The following is a 17,936-nucleotide window of genomic DNA, read 5'->3' on the forward strand; positions in this document are numbered from 1 at the left end:
TCATGTTGTCTGATTGAAACCGTATGAACTTGGCCTTTGCTAGCTGAGGCCAAGCCTTGAGAGCATTGAATATCGCTCTCAGTTCCAGAATATTTATCGGGAGAAGAGATTCTTCCCGAGACCAAAGACCCTGAGCTTTCAGGGGTCCCCAGACCGCGCCCCAGCCCACCAGACTGGCGTCGGTCGTGACAATGACCCACTCTGGTCTGCGGAAGCTCATCCCCTGTGACAGGTTGTCCAGGGACAGCCACCAACGGAGTGAATCTCTGGTCCTCTGATCTACTTGTATCGTCGGAGACAAGTCTGTATAGTCCCCATTCCACTGACTGAGCATGCACAGTTGTAATGGTCTTAGATGAATTCGCGCAAAAGGAACTATGTCCATTGCCGCTACCATCAAACCTATTACTTCCATGCACTGCGCTATGGAAGGAAGAGGAACAGAATGAAGTATTTGACAAGAGTTTAGAAGTTTTGATTTTCTGGCCTCTGTCAGAAAAATCCTCATTTCTAAGGAGTCTATTATTGTTCCCAAGAAGGGAACCCTTGTTGACGGAGATAGAGAACTTTTTTCTACGTTCACTTTCCACCCGTGAGATCTGAGAAAGGCCAGGACAATGTCCGTGTGAGCCTTTGCTTGAGGAAGGGACGACGCTTGAATCAGAATGTCGTCCAAGTAAGGTACTACTGCAATGCCCCTTGGTCTTAGCACCGCTAGAAGGGACCCTAGTACCTTTGTGAAAATTCTTGGAGCAGTGGCTAATCCGAACGGAAGTGCCACAAACTGGAAATGCTTGTCCAGGAATGCGAACCTTAGGAACCGATGATGTTCCTTGTGGATAGGAATATGTAGATACGCATCCTTTAAATCCACCGTGGTCATGAATTGACCTTCCTGGATGGAAGGAAGAATTGTTCGAATGGTTTCCATTTTGAACGATGGAACCTTGAGAAACTTGTTTAGGATCTTGAGATCTAAGATTGGTCTGAATGTTCCCTCTTTTTTGGGAACTACGAACAGATTGGAGTAGAACCCCATCCCTTGTTCTCCTAATGGAACAGGATGAATCACTCCCATTTTTAACAGGTCTTCTACACAATGTAAGAATGCCTGTTTTTTTATGTGGTCTGAAGACAATTGAGACCTGTGGAACCTCCCCCTTGGGGGAAGCCCCTTGAATTCCAGAAGATAACCTTGGGAGACTATTTCTAGTGCCCAAGGATCCAGAACATCTCTTGCCCAAGCCTGAGCGAAGAGAGAGAGTCTGCCCCCCACCAGATCCGGTCCCGGATCGGGGGCCAACATCTCATGCTGTCTTGGTAGCAGTGGCAGGTTTCTTGGCCTGCTTTCCTTTGTTCCAGCCTTGCATTGGTCTCCAGGCTGGCTTGGCTTGAGAAGTATTACCCTCTTGCTTAGAGGACGTAGCACTTGGGGCTGGTCCGTTTCTGCGAAAGGGACGAAAATTAGGTTTATTTTTGGCCTTGAAAGACCTATCCTGAGGAAGGGCGTGGCCCTTACCCCCAGTGATATCAGAGATAATCTCTTTCAAGTCAGGGCCAAACAGCGTTTTCCCCTTGAAAGGAATGTTAAGCAATTTGTTCTTGGAAGACGCATCCGCTGACCAAGATTTTAGCCAAAGTGCTCTGCGCGCCACAATAGCAAAACCAGAATTCTTCGCCGCTAACCTAGCCAATTGCAAAGTGGCGTCTAGGGTGAAAGAATTAGCCAATTTGAGAGCATGAATTCTGTCCATAATCTCCTCATAAGAAGAAGAATTATTATTGAGCGCCTTTTCTAGTTCATCGAACCAGAAACACGCTGCTGTAGTGACAGGAACAATGCATGAAATTGGTTGTAGAAGGTAACCTTGCTGAACAAACATCTTTTTAAGCAAACCTTCTAATTTTTTATCCATAGGATCTTTGAAAGCACAACTATCTTCTATGGGTATAGTGGTGCGTTTGTTTAGAGTAGAAACCGCCCCCTCGACCTTGGGGACTGTCTGCCATAAGTCCTTTCTGGGGTCGACCATAGGAAACAATTTTTTAAATATGGGGGGAGGGACGAAAGGTATACCGGGCCTTTCCCATTCTTTATTTACAATGTCCGCCACCCGCTTGGGTATAGGAAAAGCTTCGGGGGGCCCCGGGACCTCTAGGAACTTGTCCATTTTACATAGTTTCTCTGGAATGACCAAATTCTCACATTCATCCAGAGTAGATAACACCTCCTTAAGCAGAGCGCGGAGATGTTCCAATTTAAATTTAAATGTAATCACATCAGGTTCAGCTTGTTGAGAAATTTTCCCTGAATCTGAAATTTCTCCCTCAGACAAAACCTCCCTGGCCCCCTCAGACTGGTGTAGGGGCGCTTCAGAACCAATATCATCAGCGTCCTCATGCTCTTCAGTATTTTCTAAAACAGAGCAGTCGCGCTTTCGCTGATAAGTGGGCATTTTGGCTAAAATGTTTTTGATAGAATTATCCATTACAGCCGTTAATTGTTGCATAGTAAGGAGTATTGGCGCACTAGATGTACTAGGGGCCTCCTGTGTGGGCAAGACTGGCGTAGACGAAGGAGGGGATGATGCAGTACCATGCTTACTCCCCTCACTTGAGGAATCATCTTGGGCATCATTTTCTCTAAATTTTGTGTCACATAAATCACATCTATTTAAATGAGAAGGAACCTTGGCTTCCCCACATTCAGAACACAGTCTATCTGGTAGTTCAGACATGTTAAACAGGCATAAACTTGATAACAAAGTACAAAAAACGTTTTAAAATAAACCGTTACTGTCACTTTAAATTTTAAACTGAACACACTTTATTACTGCAATTGTGAAAAAGTATGAAGGAATTGTTCAAAATTCACCAAAATTTCACCACAGTGTCTTAAAGCCTTAAAAGTATTGCACACACTGAAGTTAATTCCTCTCAACAGTCCTGTGTGGAAACAGCCATCGATTTTAGTAACGGTTGCTAAAATCATTTTCCTCTTACAAACAGAAATCTTCATCTCTTTTCTGTTTCAGAGTAAATAGTACATACCAGCACTATTTTAAAATAACAAACTCTTGATTGAATAATAAAAACTACAGTTAAACACTAAAAAACTCTAAGCCATCTCCGTGGAGATGTTGCCTGTACAACGGCAAAGAGAATGACTGGGGAAGGCGGAGCCTAGGAGGGATCATGTGACCAGCTTTGCTGGGCTCTTTGCCATTTCCTGTTGGGGAAGAGAATATCCCACAAGTAAGGATGACGCCGTGGACCGGACACACCTATGTTGGAGAAATACTTTTGGTGGAAAAGTGGGAGAGGTTTATCTTACATCTGCCTCTACAGGGTCAAGAAATGAATATACCCCTTCCAAAATTCAGTGTATGTGTTAAATGCCCAATGGAGAGGGGAATTGTGTTTTTATTTCTAAAACAGTCTGTAAACGATAAAGTGTTATAGCTTGATACAAATTTATGGTCATAATTCAGAGAGACGAGGTCCTAGGGGAAGGAGGAGGCTTCAAGGTTATGATTGAAACTCAATTTATAGATAATTATTTGTTTGAAAAAGACTCTTCTGAAATGGCAATACTCTTGATACTGTTTAAGGAGTTATTTGTACGTTACAAGTTTTTGGGAGTGAGAAGTTGATTGTTTTATTTAAAGGGATATTAAACCCCAATTTTTTCTTTCACGATTCAAATAGAGCCTGCAATTTTAAACAAGTTTCTAATTAACTCTTATTATCAATGTTTCTTCATTCTCTTGGTATCTTTATTTGAAAAGCAGAAATGTAAACTTAGTAGCCGGCCCATTTTTTGTTTAGCACCTGGGTAACACTTGTTGATTGGTGGCTAAATGTAGCCACCAATAAGCAAGCACTACCCAGGATGCTGAATAAAAAATGGTCCAACTCCTATGCTTAGATTCCTGCTTCATAATAGGAGTAAATTAGAAAGTTGCTTAAAATTGCATGCTCTATCTGAATCATGAAAGAAAACAATTTGGATTTAGTATCCCTTTAAAGTATAAAATGAAGGATATTTTGCTTATAAACAAAATTACTTGCGGGTTCAAGAAGGCCCTTACTGTTTGTGGATGATATAAATACTGTATATCCTATTTTCACTTATACAGATGTAACCGCATAATGGTATAATTTTTGTACTTGTTGTCAAGTTGTATTTCAATAAAAATTTTATTGGAATTTTTTTTTTTCTCTCAATATGATTCTATGCTTGTTCTATCATTTATACAAATCACACCATGCCGAATATATGACTGATTTTACTTCAAATTTTTACAAATTGAACTTTAATTGAATTAGAAATAACCAGCATTGAATGGTTATTATACCTACTATATTTCAAATAGTAAATGTAAGCAAGTTGGAAGAATAACAATTTACAAATTTGTTAGCTTAAAGGGACACTCAAGTCAAAATAAACTTTGATGATTCAGATAGATCATGCAGTTTTAAGACACTTTCCAATTTACTTCCATTATCAAATTTTACATATTTCATATGGACACTTTCTGGGGAACAAAATCCTACTGAGCATGTGCACAAGTTCACATGGTATATGAATACTAGTCTGTGATAGGCTGATGTCTGTCACATGATACTGGAAAATGGGAGACAAAATTTGTTAAAAACAAAAATCTGCTTATTTGAAATTCTGATTAGATGTTAAATCATTGTCTTTTATTATGCACTTGTTAATTATGCAATCCTACTGCACTGAGTGGTCCTTTAAACACACTCGCAGATAACACAGATAGGAAGAAATAGAGGAAATGTAAGGCTCTTGTTTAGAACTATGCTAGGGAGATACACATAACTAGGCAAGAGGAAGGCTGTTAGAGGTCATATAAATAAGATTAAAAAAAAATATATATATATATAAGGAAAATTTATCAAGCTGCAGGCAGACAAGTTCTCAAGCAAAGAATGTGTCCGCCAGCCAGCAGCACCTGCAATGCAGCATCATTTGGCGAAATTTAAAATGTCCTCTTATATGTATACAAAGCTCCTTTAAAGAGATAGTTAGAGACAGTGTAGTCAAAACAAACTTAGAAAATCCCAATATAGCATTACGTTTTAAACATCCCAATTCACTAGTATTATCTAAAATGCTTTATTCTCTTGGTATCATTTGTTGAAAAGAATACTTAGGTAGGCTAAGGATTAGCGATGAACTACTGGGGGCTAGCTGCTGATTGGAGGCTGGACATACAGTATCCCACAAAAGTGAGGACACCCCTGACATTTTTGTAAATATTTTATTATATCTTTTCATGTGACAACACTGAAGAAATGACACTTTGCTACAATGTAAAGTAGTGAGTGTACAGCCTGTATAACAGTGTAAATTTGCTGTCTCCTCAAAATAACTCAACACACAGCTATTAATGTCTAAACCGTTGGCAACAAAAGTGAGTACACCCCTAAGTGGAAATGTCCAAATTGGGCCCAATTAGCCATTTTCCCTCCCCGGTGTCATATAACTTGTTCGTGTTACAAGATCTTAGGTGTGAATAGGGAGCAGATGTGTTACATTTGGTGTTATCTCTCTCACACTCTTTCATACTGGTCACTGGAAGTTCAACATGGCACCTCATGGGAAAGAACTCTGAGGATCTGAAAAAAAGAATTATTGCTCTACATAAAGATGGCCTAGGCTATAAGAAGATTGCCAAGACCCTGAAACTGAGCTGCAGCATGGTGGGCAAGACCATACAGAGGTTTCACAGGACAGGTTCCACTCGGAACAGGACTCACCATGGTCGACCAAAGAAGTTGAGTGCACGTGCTCAGCGTCATATCCAGAGATTGTCTTTGGGAAATAGACGTATGAGTGCTGTCAGCATTGCTGCAGAGGTTGAAGGGGTGGGAAGTCAGCCTGTCAGTGCTCAGACCATATGCCGCACACTGCATCAAATTGGTCTGGATGGCTGTTGTCCCCGAAGAAAGCTTTTTCTAAAGATGATGCACAAGAAAGCTTGCAAACAGTTTGCTGAAGACAAGCAGACTAAGGACATGGATTACTGGAACCATGCCCTGTAGTCCGATGAGATCAAGATAAACTTATTTTTTTCAGATGGTGTCAAGCGTGTGTGGCAGGAACCAGGTGAGGAGTACAAAGACAAGTGTGTCTTGCCTACAGTCAAGCATGGTGGTGGAAGTGTCATGGTCTGGGCCTGCATGAGTGCTGCCAGCAGTGGGGAGATACAGTTCATGAAGGGAACCATAAATGCCAACATGTACTGTGACATACTGAAGCAGAGCATGATCCCCTCCCTTCGGAGACTGGGCCGCAGGGCAGTATTCCAACATGATAACAACCCCCAACAGACCTCCAAGACGACCACTGCCTTGCTAAAGAAGCTGAGGGTAAAGGTGATGGACAGGCCAAGCATGTCTCCAGACCTAAACCCTATTGAGCATCTGTGGGGCATCCTCAAATGTAAGGTGAGGGATTGCAAGGTCTCTAACATCCACCAGCTACGTAATGTTGTCATGGAGAAGTGGAAGAGGACTCCAGGGGCAACATGTGAAGCTCTGGTGAACTCCATGCCCAAGAGGGTTAAGGCAGTGCTGGAAAATGATGGTGGCCACACAAAATATTGACACTTTGGGCCCAATTTGGACATTTCCACTTAGGGGTGTACTCACTTTTGTTGCCAACGGTTTAGACATAAATGGCTGTGTTGAGTTATTTTGAGGGGACAGCAAATTTACAGTTATATAGGCTGTACACTCACTACTTTACATTGTATCAAAGTGTTCTTCAGTGTTGTCACATGAAAAGATATAATAAAATATTTACAAAAATGTGAGGTGTGTACTCATTTTTGTGGGATACCCTACATGCTTTCTTGTCATCGGCTCAACCTATCTTTTCAGCTAGCACCCAGTAATGCATTGCTGCTCCTTCAACAAAGGATATATAAATTAAATGTACCTTTGCAAATAAGGGTGCACACTACAGGGCTCTGCACTCACCCCAAACATAGAATAGATCCAAAGGAGTAGCAGCACCATTTCTACCTTTAGCAAAGGATTCCAAGAGAATGAAGCAAATGTGATAAAAGAACGTACACTTTTAAACAATGTTTGGGTTTTATGTCCTTTTAATAAGAGCTAAATATTATTTAGTCTTGAAAAGAAACAATGTTCAGAGCTGTGTCCATGATTCACATAATTTTCTACCATCTAAGACAGTGCATACAGTTATCATACCATGCACAAGTGAGACAAGGTAATACATCTCTTAATTTAGAATGTTTATCACAATTTTAAGCATAACTTGTCTTATCTGCACCAAGGTTTATATAAACTTTATCAGTTACTCTATTTTATATTGTTACCTTCTCATCTCGAAAATTAAGGAACTGCTGAAAAACGTCACTCTCTGAAACGACTGGGTGACGGCACATTCTGGACATCCAGTTTTGCAGTCTCTCCATTCGCATCTTTATAAATTCTTCTTCAAAACGGCCTGCAACACAAACACACAGATGTATGATAGTTCAATAAGTTTCAATATTCAAACATTCTTTTATTTTAATATATATTTCTGGTGCTAAAAGTACACTTCCATTTTTGAGTATCTATGAGACAGATTTACTGTCCCTTTAAAGGGCTTTTACACTCAACATTTAAATTCCACCTAAATGAATAAAAGTGAAACAATATTGCATTATACATATACTATTTATTTTGGATATAAACTGCACACACATAGATCTCATGTATAACAGAAAACTACTAAAGAACATCTTTATTTTCAAAGATTTTGGTTTGTTTGTTTTTTTATCTGTAAACTAAATGACTCACAGGTAAGGAAATCTTTTTAAAAGATACTTGGGCACTGGTATTGTGAAACATCTGATATGGGTTATTGGTTAATTTTACTTTCAGCATTTCTTGGGCTTGTTTCAAAATACACAGCTTGATAACTTACGCTTTTGCATATATTTTGAACCAAACTTTATTCTTATCCCATATCTATCTTATTATGGTCTCATTCTTTCTGTTTTACTGCACACTTTTATCCCAATATCACTCATATTTGTCCTGAACCACAGACAGTCATATGGTATTCTGCCCTGCCTAGATATTTTGTTATTAATTATACAATCTCTCTCTTCAGAATTAACAAGCCTGCAATAAAATAAGAGCAGATTCTGGTACCAGTTAAAGAGACATGAAACCCAAAATGTTTCTTTCATGATACAGATAGTATGGAAGAAGTGATTAAGGAGGAGTTGACAGCTTCAATTTTTGAAACCTAAATCGATACAAAGTACCAAAAATAGAAGGTGCACAATGATAAAACAAGGGATAAAAATAATGTATGTGAACACTATAAAATAACATTATATATATGTGTGTATATATATATATATATATATATATATATATATATATATATATACATACAGTTACTTCCCTTTAGTTAGAACCGCTGCCTTCCAAACAGTCTCTCTCAAAGCTGTACAAACGATGTATATTGGCAGATAGAGGCGCTGGTTCTAAGGGATCTCCAAAGGATTTTTCTCTTTGTTTCACAATTTTCCCAAAAGAATTCTGTCTGTATCTATGTTCAAAAAATATCACATTGGCATAGTATGTTTGAGCACCTTAATACATAAGTGCAGTATCCTCACAGAGTAATATCAGACAAGTGGCTCCACAGGTGATTTCACAATCTTCCCAAAAAGGGGTTCTGTCTGTATCTGTGTTCAAAGATTATCACATTGACATAGTATGTCTGTGCACCTTAATATTTAAGTGCAGTATACTCACAGAATTATATCAGGCAAACAGCTCCACAGGTGATATTACAAAAAAACAGCAGATGATTTCACAAAAAGACAACGATCAGGAAAGGAAAAAAAGCTGGCTTTTTAAATATGATGTTTATTTTGCTCAACGCAAAAGCGTTTCAACGGCTATACCGTCTTTTTCAAGAGCTATTTAAAAACTTTGTATAGCTTACAGAAAATCATATATAGGTATATGGTTTTCTGTAAGCAATACAAAGTTTTTAAAAAAAAAATAAAGTTTTTAATTAAAAAAAAATTGTGAAATCACCTGCTGTTTTTTTTATATCACCTGTGGAGCTGTTTGCCTGATATCATTCTGTGAGTATACTGCACAGCTGGTGAGGTAGCTCAGTTGGTAAATGCCTTGACTACAAAATAAAAAGCCTGTTTAAAAGATCCAAGGTCACAGGTTCAAATCCCGGCAGGGCCGACTCAGCCCTTCATCCTTCCGAGGTCGATAAAATGAGTACCATTAAATTGGGTAATAATAACAACTATTACTATTCAGCTGCCGATTTGGTTAATTCCGAGAGCGAGCGCTGAAAAAGCGCATTGAGTCCCACTGGGAGAAAGGCGCTATATAAATACTAGTTATTATTACTTATATATTAAGGTGCACAGACATACTATGTCAATGTGATATTCTTTGAACACAGATACAGACAGAACCCCTTTTGGGGAAGATTGTGAAATCACCTGTGGAGCCGCTTGTCTGATATTACTCTGTGAGTATACTGCACTTATGTATTAAGGTGCTCAAACATACTATGCCAATGTGATATTCTTTGAACATAGATACAGACAGAATTATTTTGGGAAAATTGTGAAACAGAGAGAAAATCCGACAGCCATCATCAAGAGTAAATGGTTCTCTTCAGTAATACAAGTAATACAAACAGGAGGTGCTCCATAGTTTAACACCACACACAACAAGACCCGGTCAAGCCCCCCAAATGATGGAAATCATTGAATGAAAAGGCCAACAATAGCAGGCTAGTCACTCAGTCCCCCAGCTAGGCTGTCACAGGCACACAGGAAGTATCAGGACACTATGAGAGCGCTGTATTGTGCGTGGTGTTACACTATAGAGCGCCTCCTGTATGTGTTTCCATTGTAGCTTCAGTTTTTGGCCATTTGATGGGGCTACTGCTGTTATTTCCATATCTGTATTTTTTTGTATGAATATATATATACACATAAATACATACACACATATACTTTCACAAGTCATTACACACAGACAGTTCACCCAAAAATGTTCTCCCCTTTAAATTATTCCCAATGATCCTTTTAACCTGCTAGAGTGTATTAAATTGGTTACAAGTAGCTCCTTTACTCCTATTTCAGCATTTGAAATAGCTGATTTAGCCTGTGGTATCGCCACCTATACTGAACAAATTAATACTGGCGTATAGGCTATTGAATAGCCTAAGTATACACAGCCAGCAGAAGAGATTACACTCTCAGTGGGATGCAGGATAGTTAAGTAATACAATTATCATTTTCCATTGTTCTCTATATGTATTGAGCTTTGGTGTTCCAGCCAAATAAAAGATAAGGAAGCAAGACTGTTTACACAAACTTAGAACATAATGAGATCTGATATCACCTTTAAGTTCAACCCATTGTAATAGGCTGTGGTTTCAAAGCACAAAATCAGCTACTTCATATACACAAATAAGCATGAAATAAAACAGAGCTGTAGGTGGAAATGCATTCCATACATACAATAGTTTAAATTGCGTTTCTAGTTTCCTGTAATATTTGCGGGTGCGCGATAAGGTTTGCGGGTGTGTAATAAATTAGCTCTCCACTTGTAATCTGGCCCATTATTGGATATCATTATTCACTATTTTTTGGATCTATCCTTTCATAGACTTTTATACTGGCCAGATTATTTTATTTGTGTGTGTATATATATATATATATATATATATATATATATATATATATATATATACAGGGAGTGCAGAATTATTAGGCAAATGAGTATTTTGACCACATCATCCTCTTTATGCATGTTGTCTTACTCCAAGCTGTATAGGCTCGAAAGCCTACTACCAATTAAGCATATTAGGTGATGTGCATCTCTGTAATGAGAAGGGGTGTGGTCTAATGACATCAACACCCTATATCAGGTGTGCATAATTATTAGGCAACTTCCTTTCCTTTGGCAAAATGGGTCAAAAGAAGGACTTGACAGGCTCAGAAAAGTCAAAAATAGTGAGATATCTTGCAGAGGGATGCAGCACTCTTAAAATTGCAAAGCTTCTGAAGCGTGATCATCGAACAATCAAGCGTTTCATTCAAAATAGTCAACAGGGTCGCAAGAAGCGTGTGGAAAAACCAAGGCGCAAAATAACTGCCCATGAACTGAGAAAAGTCAAGCGTGCAGCTGCCAAGATGCCACTTGCCACCAGTTTGGCCATATTTCAGAGCTGCAACATCACTGGAGTGCCCAAAAGCACAAGGTGTGCAATACTCAGAGACATGGCCAAGGTAAGAAAGGCTGAAAGACGACCACCACTGAACAAGACACACAAGCTGAAACGTCAAGACTGAGCCAAGAAATATCTCAAGACTGATTTTTCTAAGGTTTTATGGACTGATGAAATGAGAGTGAGTCTTGATGGGCCAGATGGATGGGCCCGTGGCTGGATTGGTAAAGGGCAGAGAGCTCCAGTCCGACTCAGACGCCAGCAAGGTGGAGTTGGAGTACTGGTTTGGGCTGGTATCATCAAAGATGAGCTTGTGGGGCCTTTTCGGGTTGAGGATGGAGTCAAGCTCAACTCCCAGTCCTACTGCCAGTTTCTGGAAGACACCTTCTTCAAGCAGTAGTACAGAAAGAAGTCTGCATCCTTCAAGAAAAACATGATTTTCATGCAGGACAATGCTCCATCACACGCGTCCAAGTACTCCACAGCGTGGCTGGCAAGAAAGGGTATAAAAGAAGAAAATCTAATGACATGGCCTCCTTGTTCACCTGATCTGAACCCCATTGAGAACCTGTGGTCCATCATCAAATGTAAGATTTACAAGGAGGGAAAACAGTACACCTCTCTGAACAGTGTCTGGGAGGCTGTGGTTGCTGCTGCACGCAATGTTGATGGTGAACAGATCAAAACACTGACAGAATCCATGGATGGCAGGCTTTTGAGTGTCCTTGCAAAGAAAGGTGGCTATATTGGTCACTGATTTGTTTTTGTTTTATTTTTGAATGTATGAATGTATGAAGAAATGTATATTTGTGAATGTTGAGATGTTATATTGGTTTCACTGGTAAAAATAAATAATTGAAATGGGTATATATTTGTTTTTTGTTAAGTTGCCTAATAATTATGCACAGTAATAGTCACCTGCACACACAGATATCCCCCTAAAATAGCTATAACTAAAAATAAACTAAAAACTACTTCCAAAACTATTCAGCTTTGATATTAATGAGTTTTTTTGGGTTCATTGAGAACATGGTTGTTGTTCAATAATAAAATTAATCCTCAAAAATACAACTTGCCTAATAATTCTGCACTCCCTGTATATATATATATATATATATATATATATATATATATATATATATATACTCTGTGTGTATATATATATATATATATATATATATATATATATATATATATATATATATATATATATAGATACTGTACATACATTTTATTTTGATCTACCAAATAACTGAAGGACACAGTAATATTTCAGTAGTGAAATGAGGTTTATTGGATTAACAGAAAATGTGCAATATGCATCAAAATGAAATAAGACAGGTGCATAAATTTGGGCACCCTTGTCATTTTGTTGATTTGAATACCTGTAACTATCTAGCACTGGTTAATTGGAAAACACAATTGGTTTGGTGAGCCCATTAAGCCTTGGACTTCATAGACAGGTGCATCCAATCATGAGAAAGGTATTTAAGGTGGCCAATTGCAAGTTGTTGTTCGCTTTGACTCTGAAGAGTGGCAACATGGGGGCTTCAAAACAACTCTCAAATGACCTTAAAACAAAGATTGTTCAACATTATGGTTTAGGGGAAGGCTACAAAAAGCTATCGCAGATATTTAAGCTGTCAGTGTCCACTGTGAGGAACATAGTGATGGAAGACCACAGGCACAGTTCTTGTTAAGGTCAGAAGTAAAATATCGGAGAGGCAAAGGCAAAGGATGGTGAGAGCGGTCAAAAACAGCCCACAGACCACCTCCAAAGACCTACAGCATCATCTTGCTGCAGATGGTGTCACTGTGCATCGTTCAACAATTCAGCGTATGGGAGAGTGATGCGGAAGAAGCCTTTTCTGCACACACGCCACAAACAGAGTCGCTTGAGGTATGCAAACGCACATTTGGAAAAGCCAGCTTCATTTTGGAAGAAGGTGCTGTCGACTGATGAAACAAAGATTTAGTTATTTGGTTATAACAAGGAGCGTTATGCATGGCGGCAAAATAACACAGCGTTACAAGACAAACAATTGCTAGGCACAGTACAATTTGGTGGATCTTCCATCATGCTGTGGGGCTGTGTGGCCAGTGCCGGTACTGGGAATCTTGTTAAAGTTGAGGGTCGCATGGATTCCACTCAATATCAGCAGATACTTGAGAATAATGTTGAGGAATCGGTCACAAAGTTGAAGTTATGCCGGAGATGGATATTTAAACAAGACAACGAACAAAAACATTGCTCAAAATCTACTCTGGCATTTATGCAGAGGAACAAGTACAATGTTCTGAAATGGCCATCCCAGTCCCCAGACCTGAATATCATTGAAAATCTGTGGGGTGATTTGAAGCGGGCTGTCCATGCTCGGCAACCATCAAACCTAACTGAACTGGAGATGTTTTGCAAGGAGGAATGGTCCAAAATACCTTCATCCAGACTCCAGACACTCATTACAGGCTATAGGAAGCGTCTAGAGGCTGTTATTTCTGCTAAAAGAGGCTCTACTAAATATTGATGCAATATTTCTGTTGGGGTGCACAAATGTATGCACCTGTCTAATTTCATTTTGATGCATATTGCACATTTTCTTTTAATCCAGTAAACCTAATTTCACTACTGAAATATTACTGTATCCTTCAGTTATTTGATAGATCAAAATGAAATTGCTGATCCAAACACCCAATTATTTATAAATGAAAATCATGGAAATTGTCAGGGGTGCCTAAACTTTTGCATACGACTGTGTATATATATATATGTATATATATATATATATATATATATATATATATATATATATATACATATATATATATACATACACATATATATATATATATATGTACATACACACACACACACACACACACACACACATATATATATATACATATATATATACATATACATACATACACACACGTGCATGTATTTCTCCTGTGATGATATTTAAACTTGAATACATTTGTATTAAAGGGACATGACACCCACATTTTTTCTTTCATGATTTAAAAAGAGAATGCAATTTTAAACATCTTTCTAATTTACTTATTCTATCTAATTTGTTTTTATTCTCTTGATAGTCTTTGCTGAAAAGCATATCTAGATATGCTCAGTAGCTGCTGATTGGTTGCTGCACATAGAAGCCTCGTGTGATTGGCTCACCATGTGCATTGCTTTTTCTTTAACTAAGGATATCTTAAAAATGAAGCAAAATAAATAATAGAAGTAAATTGTAATGTTGTTTAAATTTCTATTCTCTATCTGAATCATGAAATAAAGATTTTGGGTTTAGTGGTCCTTTAATGTTATTTTAAGGTGTGTTAAAACACTTTTGTATGCTGTTCACATTTAAGCAATTTATGGTGCTTCCTATTCTGTTATAATTGTCATTTTATAATCAAATTAAAAGATTATTTTTCTGTTTCTGTCCTTTGTTAGCGCTACAATATATACCCTTATTTTGTGTAGAAAGCTGCAGCCACCTTTTCATAAGCCATCAGGATTGCAGAACAAATACAAAAGGCTAAAATGAACTTTGGAAGATTTATGGCTTTTTTTCTAGCTCCAGAATAAGTAAACATTTCCTTAACGGTTCCATGTGCTATAGTGTCATAAAAGAGTTTTCAAAGAAAAGGTAAGGCCATGCTGGCATGCTTGCCCAACATGGCACACAAACAAATTCTGTTAGGAATATGGCATGCACTGCTGCCCCTGGCATACAGCTAGGCCTATACTGTTAGTTTGGGCAACATACTTTGCATAAGATTCACCACTCCTGGGTTAGGCCCGTTAATAACAGCTGAGTGAAGCACAGTATACAACATTGTTGCAGAAATAAGGGGCTTTATTTGAACCAGTTCATCTGCAATGTGTCCTTTCAAAACAACAACACACAACATCATAATAACAAAATTTATGCTTAAGATGATAAATTTCTTTCTTTCCGGATATGGAGAGTCTATGACGTCATTCAATTACTAGTGGGAATATCACTCCTGGCCAGCAGGAGGAGGCAAAGAGCACCACAGCAAAGCTGTTAAGTGTCTCTCCCCTACCCATAATCCCCAGTCATTCAACCGAAGGGAAATGGAAAAGGAATAACACAAAGGTGTAGAGGTGCCTGAGTTTTAGTCAAAAATAACTGTCTTAATAAAGAGTGGGGTCGTGGACTCTCCGGAGAGAAAGAAATTTATCAGGTAAGCATACATTTTGTTTTCTTTCCTAAGATATGGAGAGTCCACAACGTCATTCAATTACTAGTTGGAACCAAAACCCAAGAGGACACAGAATGAACAGGGAGGGAGAACAAGACAGGCAGACCTAAACAGAAGGCACCGCGGCTTGAAGAACCTTTCTCCCAAAAGAGGCCTCAGCTGAGGCAAAAGTATCACATTTGGAAAATTTTGAAAAAGTATGCAGAGAAGACCAAGTTGCAGCCTTGCAAACGTGTTCCACAGAAGCTTCATTTTTGAAAGCCCACGAAGAGGAGACAGCCCTAGTGGAATGAGCTATAATGCTTTCAGGAGACTGCTGTCCAGCAGTCTTATAAGCAAAACGAATTATACTTCTCAACCAGAGGGAAAGAGAAGTAGCAGTAGCATTTTGACCCTTACGCTTTCCTGAGAATACAAACAAACAGGGCAGAAAACTTGTGAAAATCCTTAGTTGTCTTTAGGTAGCATTTTAGAGCACGCACAACATCCAAGTTGTGCAACAAACGTTATTTATGAGGAGGATTGGGACAGAGAGAAGGAACAACAATTTCCTGATTAATATTTCAATCCGAAACCACTTTAGGAAGAAACCCCAATTTAGTACAAAGAACCGCCTTATCTGCATGAAAGATAAGGCAAGGCGAATCACACTGCAAAGCCGAGAGTTCCGAAACTCTCCAAGCAGAAGAGATAGCAATAAGAAACAGAACCTTCCAAGATAGCAACTTAATATCTTTGGAATGCATTGGCTCAAACAGAGCCTGCTGCAAAACTTTAAGAACAAGATTAAGGCTCCAAGGAGGAGCAACAGGTTTAAACACAGGCCTGATTCTGACCAGGGCCTGACAAAAGGATTACACATCTGGCACATCTGCCAGACGCTTGTGTAACAAAATAGATAATGCAGAAATATGACCTTTCAGAGAACTGACTGACAACCCTTTTTCTGGAACTTCCTGGAGAAAAGACAAAATTCTAGGAATCCTGGCCCACTCCAAGAGTAGCCCTTAGATTCACACCAATAAAGGTATTTACACCATACCTTATGGTAAATCATGGTGGATCATGGTCTCAATGACCGACTCAGAAAAAGTGTTTAATCTCCAAGCAGTCAGCTTCAGAGAAACAAGATTTGGATGGAGGAATGGACCCTGAATTAGAAGGTCCTTTCTCAGAGGCAACCTCCAAGGTGGCTGAGATAACATCTTCACTAGGTCTGCATACCAGATCCAGTGAGGGCATGCAGTAGCTATTAGAATTACTGATGCTCTCTCCTGTTTGATACAAGCAATAACTCATGGAAGGAGCGCAAATGGAGGAAACAGGTATGCTAGATCGAAATCCCAAGGAACCGCCAGAGCATCTATCAGAGCGGCCTGAGGATCACTTGAACTTGAACCGGAGAACACCTCTGGATGGAGAGCCTACTCCCCAGGGATAAAATGTCTGTCTGCTCAGGAAATCCGCTTCCCAGTTATCGACTCCAGGAATGTGGATGGTAGATAGACAACAATTGTGAGCTTTTGCCCACTGAATAATCCGTGCCACCTCCTTCATGGCTAAGGAACTCCAAGTTCCTCCCTGGTGGTTGATGTAAGCCACTGAGGTGATGTTGTCCGACTGAAACCTGATAAACTAAGAACAACTGAGGCCAAGCCATCAGAGCATTGTAAATCGCTCTCAATTCCAAGATGTTAATGGGGAGAGCAGACTCCTCCCGAGTCCATATTCCCAGCGCCTTTAACGAGTTCCAGACTGCTCCCCATGGCTACCATGGTCACAATCACCCAGTAAGGTCTCCGGAAGCATGTGCCCTGAGACAGATGGTCCTGAGAAAGCCACCACGGGAGAGAGTCTCTTGTCGACTGGTCTAGATCTATCCTCTGAGAAAGATCTGAATGGTCTCCGTTCCATTGTCTGAACATGCATAATTGCGGAGCTCTCAAATGGAATTGAGCAAAGGGAATGATGTCCATGGATGCGACCATCAGACCAATTACCTCCTTTTTTGAGCCACTGATGGCTGAACAGTAGACTGTAGAGAGAGGCAAGGAGAGAATTCTGGATTTTCTGACCTCCGTCAGAAAAATTTCCATAGATAGGGAATCTATTATGGTCCCTAAGAAATCCACCCTTGTAGCTGGAACAAGGGAACTCTTTTCCAGATTCACTTTCCAAAAAATGGGAACGTAGAAAGGACAACAAGATTTCTGTATGAGAGTTTGCTTGTTGAAAAGATGGCGCCTGAACCAATATGTCATCAAGGTAGGGCGCCACTGCAATTCCCCGAGACCTGATCACTGCCAAGAGAGCCCCCAGAACCTTTGAGAAAATTCTGGGAGCTGTGGCAAGGCCAAACGGAAGAGCCGCAAACTGAAAGTGTTTCGTCTAGATAGGTGAATCTCAGGAATTTGTGATGATCCCTGTGGATGGGAAC

General features: G+C 39.4%; 1 protein-coding gene across 1 annotated transcript in view; it reads right to left on the reverse strand.

Annotated features, from left to right (window-relative positions):
* Positions 1–17,936, reverse strand: part of SNX9 (sorting nexin 9) — a 470,387-nt gene that overhangs the window by 100,701 nt on the left and 351,750 nt on the right. The window contains 1 exon segment of the mRNA XM_053710947.1: positions 7,374–7,504. Within this exon segment, the coding sequence (XP_053566922.1) occupies positions 7,374–7,504 (131 nt within the window).

Source organism: Bombina bombina, chromosome 4 (genome assembly GCF_027579735.1).
Source record: "Bombina bombina isolate aBomBom1 chromosome 4, aBomBom1.pri, whole genome shotgun sequence".
Taxonomy (NCBI): domain Eukaryota; kingdom Metazoa; phylum Chordata; class Amphibia; order Anura; family Bombinatoridae; genus Bombina; species Bombina bombina.